At 37.9% G+C, this 13,972-nt stretch overlaps 2 protein-coding genes and 1 non-coding gene across 3 annotated transcripts; 1 reads left to right on the top strand and 2 right to left on the bottom strand.

The window, feature by feature from the left end:
- Positions 1 to 408: 408 nt before the first annotated feature.
- Positions 409 to 6,656, bottom strand: LOC106428022 (ABC transporter B family member 5-like). The gene is made up of 11 exons (XM_048764456.1): positions 6,194 to 6,656; positions 6,052 to 6,106; positions 5,628 to 5,803; positions 5,325 to 5,546; positions 4,990 to 5,228; positions 3,991 to 4,790; positions 3,091 to 3,908; positions 2,750 to 3,016; positions 1,882 to 2,145; positions 1,405 to 1,701; positions 409 to 1,311 (listed from the first exon to the last, which is right to left on the bottom strand). Exons 1-11 carry the CDS (start codon positions 6,473 to 6,475, stop codon positions 961 to 963), a joined length of 3,771 nt encoding a protein of 1,256 aa, XP_048620413.1. The 5' UTR covers positions 6,476 to 6,656; the 3' UTR covers positions 409 to 960.
- Positions 6,657 to 7,341: 685 nt separating this feature from the next.
- Positions 7,342 to 7,415, top strand: TRNAI-AAU. The gene has a single exon. It is a non-coding gene; the product is annotated as a tRNA-Ile (tRNA).
- Positions 7,416 to 7,521: 106 nt separating this feature from the next.
- LOC106428037 (histidine kinase 1) lies at positions 7,522 to 13,770 on the bottom strand. Its single transcript, XM_013868780.3, has 13 exons — positions 13,112 to 13,770; positions 12,787 to 13,029; positions 11,916 to 12,707; positions 11,452 to 11,699; positions 11,214 to 11,373; positions 11,007 to 11,133; positions 10,845 to 10,934; positions 10,582 to 10,776; positions 10,420 to 10,489; positions 9,981 to 10,023; positions 9,766 to 9,903; positions 8,122 to 9,108; positions 7,522 to 7,961 (listed from the first exon to the last, which is right to left on the bottom strand). Exons 1-13 carry the CDS (start codon positions 13,358 to 13,360, stop codon positions 7,725 to 7,727), a joined length of 3,579 nt encoding a protein of 1,192 aa, XP_013724234.1. The 5' UTR covers positions 13,361 to 13,770; the 3' UTR covers positions 7,522 to 7,724.
- Positions 13,771 to 13,972: the final 202 nt, after the last annotated feature.

Genomic DNA, 13,972 nt, shown 5'->3' with positions numbered 1-13,972 from the left:
AAACGGCATTAGGGTTTTCTGAATTTCGCGAAAAAGTGAAATAAAAAAACACCTTATATGTGGCCGGTAAATAATCCGGTTAGGTTTAAAAGTACATTGTAAAATTAAAGGTTCGGTCCGGTTTGGACGACTTACTAGTAAGTCGTCTGTTGAATACTGTACATCAGACGACTTACTAGTAAGTCGTCGCAGACCCTAAATTTAACTCCTAAACTAAATTGACTAAATTAACTAATTAACCACGTTATAAAGACGTAGTTATACTTAAATAGTGTTTACTATGCACAGAAATAAACATACTTAGGTAAATTTTAAAGTTTTCAAAAAAACATTGATGCATTCCAAAATCTAACCCTAAGAACACATACAATACTACACATATGTTGGCAAAACCTAAACCAAAGAATATCATGACTCACTACTTTCACTCATCTATGTTGAAAACAATTAACTTTTGTTATATCTTAATTTATATTTCTTAAAACATATGTTAATTACATGATTTCAATTTTTCACTTATCAAAATATTTTTTACAAAAATTTTAAATTATTTCTAAGTAGAACTGGGCTAGATGACTTTCCAGTAAGTCGTCTACTGTAAAGTTGTCTGGACAGACGACTTACGGGGGTTCTGAAACGTAAAAAAATTCGGTTTTTTTGTTTGTTCACAAGAGACGGGTTGTAATTTCAATAGTCTTTTAGATTACTTTTGCATTTGATTCAATTTTGAGTTTACTTTTGCATTTGAAATCAAGTTGTAAGTCATATTTGACAATTTTCCCTAGTTTTAAAGCACAAATTTGGATTCAACTCCTTACCAAAAAAATTATTTTCTTCGGCCAAACAAACAATGAAAAATTCTTCATACAAAACATTTGGTTCGAAAAATTCGTGTCTTTAATTTGTTTCTTTTCTTTTGTTTATTATGAAAAATATACGGTTTTTGTATGATTGTATCAATTAGAAAGCACTCATGTGAAGTTGAACGAGGGAAGCATAAACACCACCTTTGATATTCATCAACGTCTCGTGCGTCCCTTTCTCCGCGATCACACCGTTCTTCACTACGGCGATGACGTCAGCATTCTTGATCGTCGAAAGCCTGTGAGCCACCACGATGGTGGTCCGGTTCACCATCACCTGGTCAAGTGCGTCCTGAACCACACGCTCTGATTCTGCGTCCAACGCGCTCGTCGCTTCGTCCAGTAACAAGATCTTCGGCTCTTTCACGATGGCACGTGCAATTGCCACGCGCTGCTTCTGTCCTCCTGATAACTGTATCCCTCTCTCCCCGACCACCGTATCGTAACCCTAAAACCAAACAGGAAAGAGTTTTTTCTTGCAACACAAGTATAATCTCTGTATGTCTTAACTATAAATATCAAAAGGTCTTGTTTCAGTCACCTGTTGTATACTAGAGATGAATTTATGAGCATTACAGAGCTCGGAAGCAGCTACGATCTCAGCCTCGGTTGCTTCTTCTCCTCCCTTTCCATAAGCAATGTTGGCTCGTATTGTGTCGTTGAACAGTACAGGCTCTTGCCCTACAAGCCCCATTTGTTTTCTCAGCCATTTCAGTTGCAGCTTCTTGAGCTCAACTCCGTCTAAAGTGATATGACCCGAATCTGGATCGTAAAACCTCTGTAACAGAGATATAACCGTAGATTTGCCTGATCCACTTTCTCCGACCAAAGCAACAGTCTGAAATAAGAACAAGAATTAGGAAAGTCAACATGTAAAGTGTTAAAGAAGCATCAGTTTATTATTAAGTCAGATATATTTCTAACTTCAAACTAATTGACGATAAGTAGATTAGTCCATTTTCTATATATATATTACTTAGGATTTATAAGTTTTATAATTTGTATACAAAAATGTTACCTTTCCGGCACGAATGGAGAAACAAAGATCACGAAATATCTGAATATCAGGTCTAGTTTGGTAAGCAAACTCTATGTGACAAAAATCGATATCTCCCTTTACATTCTCCAACACCATCCCTGATTCATCTCTCGAGTCTATCTTTGATTTCCTATCGATGATTCCGAAAACTGAAACAGCAGCACTCTTAGCTTTGCCTGAATCAGGAGCGAAAGAACTCGCCGCAGAAATCCCAATTGTTGTCATCGTCAATGCTAAGAAAACCTGGCGCAAAACCAGCCAATAGAAAAAGATTAAGCCTGTTCTCGTCAAGTTGGTCTAGGCAATAAAAGTGTAATCCAATATCCGAACTGAATTGGAACCAAAAACCACATGAATCCGTATACGATCCGAACTATAAAATACTCGAATTGATCAGGTAGAGAGTTGTGTAAAACATACATGAACCCTAAGTGTTATTACTTATTAACCCAACACAAAAAACTAATAATCGAATAACCCAGAAAGCTGACCTAAAAATCCAAGTTAATTTCCGAATTGTATTCAAAAACTAGTATCTTAGATATTCAATTTTATGTTTACGCTGTTATATGACATTTAAAATTATCCGAACCAAATTAAAATTAACCAGACTTGAAATAAATTTTGATCTAAAATGAGTCTTGGATATATTATAAAATATATTTGAATCCAAAGTATTATTAACTGAACCTAAACTGACCTGAAAAATATAAAATCCAAGTGGTGCCTAGGTGGCTGAACCAAAAACCTGAAATCCTAACCGAACCCGAACACCGACCATGTCTAATTGTCTATCCGATCAAAATTTATCATATAGATTTCCAAAGAAAAAGAACGATGACAAAACCTGAAAAACACCGTTGTAGGTTGTCCTTCCGTCTTTAACCAATCTAGCACCTGCGTAGAAACAAGCAGCATAGACAGAGTAAAGAACGAAGAAGGAGAGACCAAACCCTAATCCTGCGACTACTCCTTGCTTCGTTCCCGATTTGATCGAATCTTCACATCGTTTCTTATACATCTCTATCACTTTCTCCTCCGCACAGAAAGATGCAACCGTTCTTATACTCCCAACCGCATCGTTCGCTACTTGACTCGCCTCCTCGTACTTTGTCTGAAGACTATTTATTTCAGTTTCTTGTTGAACAAGTAACCAACCCTAAACCTATTTAATGAAAAAGGACCAACCTTTGCGTCTGCACTGAAGCCTTTCATGAACTTAACCTGAACGTAATTATTGATTCCTGTTAAAGGAATCATTACTAAGATAATAACAGCTAACTCCCAGCTAATCACAAAAGCTATGATTATTCCCGCCACTGCGGATGCAACGTTCTTGACAGTTAGAGCCAAAGAGTCGCCCACAAGTGTCCTGATCAAGGCTGCATCAGCAGAGAGCCTTGCTCCCATGGCACCACTCGAGTTCTCGGGCTCATCAAACCACCCAACCTCCATGTGAACAACTTTCTCAAAACACATTGATCTTATCCTACGAATCAGTCTCCCCCCAGCTACAGCAAACAAAGACATATGTATTGGATACACTACCAAAGAGAGTACACCAAGAAGCACAAATATTATCGACCAGAATCTCGAATCGCTCCTCAGCTCATGAGGTGGTTGGAAGAAAGCTATGATAACTTTAGCAAAGAGGAGTCCGAAGATTGGGAATATAGCGCCATCAAGTGCGCATACTAAGGTTCCAAGTATGAGAATGGGAGCCTCCGGTTTGTTAAGAGCAGCAATTCGTGTAATCGACACATCTTGGGGCATATCTTTAGGCTTTTCAGTGTTTTCTTGTCCTGCAAGTAAACCAAGAACAGAAACAGATCCATCATCATTATGCATCCTACTGACACTATTTCCTCTTGATGATTCATTCCTGATAGATCCGTCTTGCTGTCCATTTGAAATCTCTAATCGTCTTGATTCTGTGTTTATCTCTTGTAGCCGTATAAGTTGTGAATAAGCCCCTTCATGATCCTTGAGTAACTCCAAATGTGAACCTTAAATGTTAAAAGTAAACCAAAATCTAAACAGTTTTATAACCCAAAAGAATATATGTAAGAATGTGTATCATGTACGTACCTTCTTCAACTATCTTTCCACGGTGAAGAACAGCAATCATATCAGCATTTCTCACTGTGCTTAACCGATGTGCGACAATCACAGTAGTCCGGTTAACCATCACCCTATCTAAAGCTTCTTGAACCACTCGTTCGGATTCTGCATCAAGAGCACTTGTCGCTTCATCTAACAGCAAAATCCTTGGATCTTTAAGTATGGCCCTAGCGATTGCAATCCTCTGTTTCTGTCCTCCTGAGAGCTGAGTTCCATGTTCACCTACCATTGTCTCCAAACCCCAAGGCAACTTATCGATAAACTTAGCTGCGTTTGCTAGCTTTGCAGCTGCTTCTATCTCTTGAACTCTTGCTCCCTCTTTCCCGTACCCAATATTCTCCATTATACTTGAAGAAAACAGAACCGGTTCTTGACCAACCAATCCAATCTTTCCTCTAATCCATTTCAGCTGAAACTCCTTCAAGTCAACACCATCAATAAGCACTTGGCCAGAATTCGGATCATAGAACCTTTCTATTAAACTGATCACAGTAGATTTCCCGCTGCCGCTTTCTCCTACCAAAGCAGTAGTTTTGCCACTTGGGATCATCAGAGAGAATCCTCCAAAGACCTCTTCTCTAGGCCTTGCAGGGTAACTAAAACACACATCTCTCAGCTCTATTTCGCCTTGTATATCTTCTAAAACCTTCCCGTTTAGATCAAAAGAATCAATCACTGGCTTTCTTTTTATTGTTTCAAACATTTTATAAGCTGCAGCTTGACCAGCTGCAAATGAGGTTAGACATGGCGCTGCTTGCCCTAAAGACCTATCCAAAGAAACACACAAAAAGAGAGAGAGAGAGAGAGTTAGATCGGTTTCCAACTCAAAACCTGGCGAATTGGTTCATTTCGCTCATACATTGCTTAATTATCTTCACGCTTCTATGTGGGATGTTGTCCCTAAAAAATTTACAATTCTAATTGTTTTAACTGCCTTTGAGACTAAGAATGATATGTTTTACTCACATCGAACTCGCGACCACAATGATCATTACATTAATCACTGCACCACCTGTATACCCTTTTCTGAGTATCATCTCTCCACCAAACCATATAGCCAAAGCATAGCTACAAAAGAACACCAAGAACATTACTCCAAACCCTAAACCCGTAGAGAGACCTTGCTTGACACTCGATTTATAGGCCGAGTTTATCAACTCTTTGTAGCTACTAGTCGCCTGCTTCTCTCCCGTGAATGAAGCAACCTGGAGAAATCATGTAATAACATCGTTTACGTTTCAAACTTTTATAAATTTTATGATAAGTTAACAAGTAAAGGAGGGAAAGGAAATATTATTAACGGTTCGAATAGACCCGCAAGTTTGTTCAGCAATAGTTGATGCTTTGGCATAAGCAGCTTGCTGTTGAGAAGAAGCTTTAGTGAAAATAAGCGACGTAGCTGCACCAGCCATAGCTAGAAGAGGAATTGAGGTTAACATAACAAGTGTAAGTAACCATCCTTTCACAAACGCTAATGCATATCCACCCAAGAATGTTACAAACAACTGTATAAATTTCCCAACCTGAGAAAAAATTTCACACTTCATATATTTCAATCTATTGATACATAACATCTATTTTTGGGGATATTTTTGTTTGTTTACCTTCTCGCCCATAGCATCTAGTATAAGAACAGTATCACCTGACATACGACCAACAACTTCGCCTGTGTTTGTTTCGACATCGAAGAATACAATGTCTTGTCTTAGAATTGTCTTCAGATATAAACTCCTTATCCTTGCAGCTTGTCTTTCTCCCGTAATCACCCAGCAAGACACCTCTAGAACAGGGGAAAACATAAAACGAAATTGCTTTCTTCCTTAACAAGAAACAATTTTTTTGTATATAGTAGTTGTGTTTTATTAATTTTACATAAGCTAATTAATAGCATGATCTATTATTTTCTTACTTCTTAAATATTAATTCTCACTTGAGGTTAAGTTTATGTATTTACGTCAAATTTTACATTGAAAAGGTTAAATGGGTACTATACGACATTTAGTTTGAATCAGAGAGAGTATTACTTACGAAGAAAGGCTGCTACAAATGTCCCAAGTCCAAGGTAGACAAATTTTAAACAAATCTAAAACGAAGAAAACCAAACAAAATAAAGTAAACATAACCAAGTAAAAACTTGGAAGATTGTTTCCTTTGTGCATCTATATCTAACCTTGGAGATTAACTCAACAATGTCGTTTGTGAATAGGTTTCGACCAACCGTATCAATAAGATCACCAAACAATAATGTCATCAACGGAAAACCAAGACCGTTTCCGATAGCTCCGATCGAACCAACGATCATCAACAACACATCGGTAGAATCTGAGAAAGAAAACAGTTTGTAGAATGGTACCGTCTTTGCCTTCTCTTCGATTATCCCCTTCTTCATCTCCGACTGTGTGGGACTTCTTGAATGAACATGACTTGTTTCAAAACTAGATACATCGACCATTGTCCTGGATTTTCGTGGAGAAATGACCCACACGTATCAGAAATGAAACAAAGCCTAGAAAAAGCTATCATTGAAAGATCTTAAAACATATGAACGATCATTTAAAATTTCCGTTTACTATCAACTTTATTATTAATACAATAATTAAAAACGTTTAGTGAGGTGTAAGATGAATATTATTTTGAAGATGTTGTTATCAGGTGACATAAACAAAGATTAAGAGACAAAAGCGTGGAATGTTTTTTTTTTCCCTAACAAATACAGTTTAAAAAAAACTACAGTTTAATTCATCATAACTTTCATGTAGTATTATTTTTAGCGTTATGTCATGTAATTCCTAAAATCATTGTTATGAATGTTTAACATTAACATTCGAGTGACTTAATATGAAAATAATATCAGTCTTATGTCATGGGGAGCGACTAATTTTTGCATTTGCTCTACCTGAGTCGTGTATTCCACTATTCCTTATTGTATTCCTAACAAGGCATTTGATGGGCCTTGAACATGCTTAATTAGTCGACAGAAAATAGGCCTAAATATGGATATTCATTGTTATAGAATGTTGCTTCCTTCTTGTTATAGGAACTTAGGTCAGGGTGACTTGAGAAAAAAGGTTTTAGGTCAATGCGTAGATAGTTCATTGATTACAATTTACAACATAAAATCATTCAATCTACCTCTAGCTTGCATCTTAATATCCTAAAAAAAGACCATATTATAGGAAACTATATATGACGCTTCATCTAGTGAATTAGAATATCAAAGTCAGGCTTTCCATAAACATACATTATGATCAGACGCATTAAAAACATATATCTAGCAAATACTAGATATTTGACGTAAGATCGACGTAAAGAGCAAATGGCCTATTAGCTCAGTTGGTTAGAGCGTCGTGCTAATAACGGGAAGGTCACAGGTTTGAAACCTGTATAGGCCACATTTTTTACTTGTCCTCTTTCCTCCTTAAAACAAACATGTAGTGTATGAGCTTCACAACAAACGGCAAAGCAGTAATATTTGGTCTTGCTTCATGACACCATATATAAAAACAAGTAGAAGTGTTATTTACTTAAGTACAACAAGCATTCTTTAGTATACAAAGAATGACCCCAAAAAACAGAAACTTGATTCTCTTTCCCTTCAAAAACCTCATTGACCACTACAACTTCACATATATACAAAAAGCCAAGATCCCGAACCTAAGAAAGCCTCTCTCTCTCTCTTTGTTAGATTCCTTCCAATAACTTCAGTCAGAAAACGAAGTTAGGACTGTTGATGGTTTTGTAAGTGACAAAATGGTAGAGACCATAAGCTTTCGGTCAATAGGCTTAGTGAGATAAGCATCCATTCCTACCTCCAGGCACTTGGCTTCATCAGAAGACATTGCGTGAGCCGTCAACGCCACTATTGGTACGTGGAGACTGGTGCCAATCTCTGCTCTTCTTATCGCCTTTGTTGCCTCATATCCATCCATTTTTGGCATCTGCTATGTTGAATAAAATGTGATGTATTTGCTTTTTTTTTCATCAAACGGCGGTTCTATTATCCAAATTTGAGGTGGGGGAACCAGATAGATGTGTGATGTATTTGTATGTGTTTAGTATGTATGAACGAAATAAAAAAGTATGAAGTGTTATTGGTACCTGGCAGTCCATGAGGATCAAGTCATAAGGTGAGGAGTTTGGTAAATCACTCTGCGGATTGGTTTCTTCTTCTTCAGACAAGTTGTTGTGTTCTTGTGCATTGATAGACTTGTAGTTGAGGGCATCAACAGCTTGTTGTCCATCCCAAACTGCAGTTACAGTTGCTCCCATTTTCTCAAGCATTATGGTGGCTACTCGCTGAAGAACCGGTGTATCTTCCGCTAGCAAGATCCTCACACCTTCAAGAGACTTTTGATTCTTTCCATCCAAAGCAACTCCTGAATACAGCCTGTTACTTCGATCTTTCCAGTCTTCTTCCTCTTCTTGTTTCTTCTGAGTCATACTAGTTGACTCATCGTTGCTTTTAGTGATGTCAAGAAGATAGTTCTTAAGCACTGGAGAGGGCAATACGGTTGGTTTCACAGATGTATCAGAAGAGTCATCAGAGCTGCAAGTGTCGAACTGAGTTGGATCTATTTCTAAACAGTCGTGAGAGTCATCACTACCGTTTCCTCTTAAGCCTCTCCTGCGGTTTTTAATCACAGCCTCAAGAATCTGAATCATTTTGGCCTTGTACAAGGGTTTGTTAACCATCATGACATGCCCTTTTCGTCTGAGCTCTGTTTTCACCGTGTTGGAGGTGTCGTGCTTCAAAAGCCATGCGAACTTCGCTTTGCTCGAGAATCTGTCGAGGTAGTTAAGCTGTTCCTTCCATATATCTGTTGTGAGATCGAGAACTCCGATGTCCACCACTATGACGAACACAGGGTTCCTGATCTCTTGTATGTTTGAAAGCTCTGCTCTCAGTGATTCAGCGATGGTGTGCTGCGAGTCAAAGCTGTTTTCGCGGCTTCCTGTCTCGAAGAGGTCTCTGATGATCTGTGTCAGCTCGTTCCAGTCTGATGCTTCGACTGTTGCAATGCCGTGTTTGCGCAGCCACTTTGATTGAATTGATCTTGCTGTGCTTCCAGACATTGAAAGCAGAACCTGTTCCATTCAAAACCAATAACACATTTAGGCATAGACACATTTAACCGAATCAAAAAACCTGAAACCGAGCCGGATATCATAAATATTTGAGCAGATTCTATATCTTTGAACCGGAAAACAGAAAAAACCGAACCAGAACAGAGAATCGAAGAACAGAGAATCGAATGGATACCCGAATTTTTAAAATATAGATTATATAGCTAAAAATATTAATTATACTGTACTTGATTTCTAAATAACTAAATATTCTAAAATACTATTTATAAATCGAATTATCCAAAAAGCTGAATTATCCGAATTTTTTTATCCAAAATATTTGAAATTTTATATATTACCCGATATTTGTATCTTAATTACCTAATATTAATCTGAAAACTCGAAATTATCTAATGTTTTTATCCATATTATCCGAAATTACCGAAAACCCAGAACTGAACCAAAACCAAATTGAATATAAATTTTTGGATATTAGCCGGTTTCCAATTTTGACATCCAAGCCGAAAACCGAAATGATCGAACCATTCCCAAATCTCTAGAACCGAAAAACTAAAAACCAAAATACCTGAACCTAAACAAAACCAAACCCCCACCTTGTTCACAAACAAAGAAGCTTTAATCTATCATCCATACTTCATAATCCATGTCTTAACGTACCACGAGACCGTATTTGGAGAACTCTGGCTGGTAGATTTGCTCTGCGTTGTCAGGAATACTCAGAATCAAGTGTAGTCTCATTATAGTCCCTCTCCCATTCTTCTGTACTACTTTTATATCTCCACCCATCTTGTTTACCTGTAAAGTTACCACAAAGTGAGGTTTCATATAGTTTGCCTGACACATCGAACTTTAAATTTCCAGACTTGACTAACCAAGTTTCGCACGATACATAGCCCAAGTCCAGTTCCTCCGTGCCTGTACAAGAACAGTGAGGGTTAAGACTCAAATAACAACATAGCTGTGCTTAGCCCTGTGGTTTCGGATAATTTGGTTTATCCGGGCGCGGATATTATCAATTTCGGTTAATTCAGTTCGGCAACAATTCCACCGAAGTAACCAAAAAAAGTTTGGTTCCGTTTTAAAAAAAAAAATCATCCGAAAATTACCGATTTTTTGTGTTTCGGTTATATTTCAAATTATTTTTCTAAGAAAGTTGGATACTTTTGGTTAAATTCGTTTTTTTTTTGTTTTTTCAGATAATCAGTTCTTTTTTATTTTTCTAAAACCAAAAACCGAACCATTTTCAAAATCACAAACTCAAAACCGTAACTAAACCGAAAACCGAAAATTTTGGTTTGGTTTGGCACTTACGTCCGAGTGGTAGAAGGATCAGCTTGCTCAAAGCTCTCAAACACAGAGTCCCATTTGCTTGGATCTATTCCTGCAGACAAGATTTTATACAATAAAGTGATTTTCAAGAATATGGAAGATGGCGAATAAATTGTATATAGCTAAGGAACTCAAGTGGCTTACCACATCCAGTGTCATCAACCTCAAACCAAAGAACCATTTTGTTCTCGTTCTTACAAGACTTGTGCAAATGATTTCTGTGATGAACCAGCTTTGTTTTCATTGGAGCCCATTGTTTCTTTCTGTCAACAATTAAGCTCGTCTCATCATGTAGAGAACTCACACTCTCGCACCATCCACGAAGAATAATGTGGCCAGCTGCAGAGTAGCCATCTTCTTAAGATCGTGAAAGAACAAGAGAAGATAGAGATGGTAACAAAACTTACTTGTTGTGAACTTTATAGAATTGCTTATAAGATTTGCAAAGATCTGAACAAGTCTGGCTGAATCCCCTCGGACTAATGTTGGCATGTCATCTGCAGAAAGAGAAATCATATTAATGAAGATTCAGTAAATAGCAGTCTAAAACATTAAGATAGAAGCCGTACCAGAGAGGTCTAGAACAGTCTCTACATTGTGGTTAATACACTGCACTGAGAACATGTCAACAAGTCCTTCAAGTTCTCGTCCCAAATCGAACTCAGCTTCTTCCAGAACAAGTTTTCCAGACTCAACCTATGGTACAGAAAATGAATAAATCATAAGACAGCTTATAGATGCATACGTAATACTTATACTAAATGTAATGTTCTGACCTTGCTCAAGTCCAGTATGTTGTTGAGAAGCCGGAGGAGTGCTGTAGAGCACTTCCTGATCTGAGTGACTGTGGCATATTGCTCATTTGAAAGACAATCATCTGATATCAGAATATCTAGCAATCCAATCACAGCAGCCATAGGTGTCCTCAACTCATGGCTAGTATCCAAAAATAATCTCATCTCAGTATTTAGCATTAAAATGTTAAACAATCAAAAGATGCAGTGATGGACAAACCTCATATTTGCCAAAAACTGGCTTTTGTAGTTGCTTGAAGCTTCAGCTCTTCTTCTTGCATCCAGCTGCCTTATCAGCTCTGCTCTTAGTTTCATCTCCTTTGAAACTCCATTTGTGAGGATTAAGATGCAAACACATCCAATGAAGAAGATGCAGACAGAAGCAGATATCAGTATAACTAATGTCTTGAAGGCTCTTTCATCCACTTTTCCCATTATGAACTTCCTTGGAATAATGACAACACCTATCTGCAAAATGCACAAAACCGGAAAAAAAAATTAACAGTTCGACTTCTGGAAGACTTAGGGTCCGAATGGCGATATACGAACAACTCTGTGGTGCGGTTATAAAAGTAACAAAAACATATAGATACATAAGTATATATAGAAATTTTTGTTAATATTAACTGCGGTGCGGTTTGTAACCATTCATAGCCTTAAAGACTCTTGATGCAGAAAACTTACAATTGGAAGTCTCTTGAGATTCAGATAAAATGAATCAAGGTAATACTGTTGGTCACCAAGCCTTGCATTGTCAGCATGAACAACGTCAGGGAGGTGACTACCATAAGTCTTCTCTAACCAATGAGCTCCTGTCTTAATAGCCCACTCCTTCGAATCAACGGCTTTCATCAGCTTAGGCCCTCTTGATGTATTCGTTAGCAGAGGACCATCTGTGGAAGTAGCAAGCAAGTATCCTTCTTGAGATGTCAGATAAATATGCCCACCATGGACTTCCACAAGCTCTCTCATCAACTGCCCCACGCTGTAAAGCGCAGTTGTCACCCCAACAACAGCCACAATGCTCTTGTTCGAAGCATCAAAGACGGGCAAAGCTGCCGAGAGGAGCGGAGAGTCCATGTATTTGCTCACCGTCACATGCCAAGAAGCTTCACCATCAGGCACCTGTGAGATCCCCGCGATGTTGATGAGATCATCAGGTGGAATCTGAAGAGGCTTCCCTAGCTTTGCGCCTGTGATTGGATCGAGCTGCTGCTGGTACCATATGGCAGTCATGTTCCCGTGTATCGTCTGGTTGCTCCAGCCGTGACCCATTGACATTTTAACATCTTCAAGGCCCGTCGTGCCGCTGATGGAATAGTTTTTGAGGTCGGAGTAGATGTAGAAGGTGCTGCTACTTGCTGGATCTCTGTGGAAGGCTTGGACAAAACCGTTTCTGTAGTTTATGGTTATGGCATTTAGAGCTTTGGCACTAGCAAACAGAGCCCATGTCACATCTTTCATTGCTTGATACATCTGATTTAAAAAGTTTTAACAATTAATATAAAAAGCATCTCAAAATCAAAACAGAGAATAGAGAAACAGAAAATGGAACCTCAACAAGTTCTTCTTGAGTGGTTGGCTTGTCATATTTTTTAATGACATATTCAGAGAGCTTGACCTGAGCTGTTGTTAGCTCGGATGTGGTGTTTAAAACGCTCCACATCCTTAAGATTGGACGCTGAAGAAGCTCGTAACGAAGACCATTTGCTAAGTTTTGAAGCGATTGCTTTGTGTATATCCTTGTGAAGTGCCATGTTAGTATGGTTAAAAGCCCAATTAGAATTGCTAGCATCACCTGCACACACACAGAGAGACACATCTCAACTTATAAATCTTCCACCTTTCTTATCAAAAGATTGATCATAAACTAAACTAACCATTATAGCGAGGCGAACGACAAAGACACTGTAGTAAGAAGACAAACAGTGACTGCTTGCGTATTGAAACTGTTCTTGCTCGACATCTCCGCGTATGATCCTTGTCTCTCTTGGCGACTCTGGGTTACTTCTCGAAGGGGTAACCCATTCAGTCATTTTATTGAACAGTTTAGTGATCTTCTTCTTCCTTGGACCCATTGGGGAATCAGGAAGACTCTCAATACTCACTGAGAAGCTATCTCTTTGCATCTTTAATTCTGCTCAGAGACGAAGACACATGTGTCTTTGTTGTTGTTGTTGTTGGGTGGTTTTTTTTTTATTTAGTGGAAAGCTAATGACTTTACTGCTTCTTGTGTCACTCCCCACTCTTTTATCAAATACCAACCCAAAAAAGAAAATTAATATTTTAGTAATAAAATTAGAAACCCATGAAGCAAAAATGGTAAAGCTTCTCAAACTTTTGTAGAATTGAGAAGCAGAGACTGGAGAATAGAGAAGTAGAGACAGTGTTCTTATTTATATATACAGAGAATAAAAAGAAAGATGAAATCTTTTGTTCTCTTTTTAACGAAATCAAATAAACGAAAAAGCAAAGATCTTCGAATTTTGGCCAGTGGGAATGTGTAGAAGGTAATACAGATTATATTTGGCTTCTTCAGGTCCACAGTCCACAGACACTACAGAGGATGTACGGAGTGAAGAAATTTTCCAAATTTTAGTATTGTTTTTTTAATAATTTTAAAAAGAAAGAAATAAATTATTAACGGACCTAACTTTGGGTTTTTATTTTATTTTGCAGAATATAATTCATTTAGATTTGAGTTGTCTCTCTCTCAGAAGGTTTTAAAGATTTGAGTGTTT

Source organism: Brassica napus, chromosome C7 (genome assembly GCF_020379485.1).
Source record: "Brassica napus cultivar Da-Ae chromosome C7, Da-Ae, whole genome shotgun sequence".
NCBI lineage: Eukaryota > Viridiplantae > Streptophyta > Magnoliopsida > Brassicales > Brassicaceae > Brassica > Brassica napus.
Note: the sequence above shows the minus strand (reverse complement) of the source record. Positions and strands in the feature narration are given on the sequence as shown.

Excerpts from the sequence above, each read along its gene's own strand:
- LOC106428022 (XM_048764456.1), bottom strand. The coding sequence starts at position 6,475 with ATGGTCGATGTATCTAGTTTTGAAACAAGTCATGTTCATTCAAGAAGT. Across the intron at positions 3,909-3,990 it reads TGGAAAGATAGTTGAAGAAG|GTTCACATTTGGAGTTACTC; the intron begins GTACGTACATGA and ends TTAACATTTAAG. Across the intron at positions 3,017-3,090 it reads GCTTCAGTGCAGACGCAAAG|ACAAAGTACGAGGAGGCGAG; the intron begins GTTGGTCCTTTT and ends AATAGTCTTCAG.
- LOC106428037 (XM_013868780.3), bottom strand. The coding sequence starts at position 13,360 with ATGCAAAGAGATAGCTTCTCAGTGAGTATTGAGAGTCTTCCTGATTCC. Across the intron at positions 11,374-11,451 it reads CAGTTTTTGGCAAATATGAG|CCATGAGTTGAGGACACCTA; the intron begins GTTTGTCCATCA and ends TTTGGATACTAG. Across the intron at positions 11,134-11,213 it reads ACATACTGGACTTGAGCAAG|GTTGAGTCTGGAAAACTTGT; the intron begins GTCAGAACATTA and ends TCTGTACCATAG.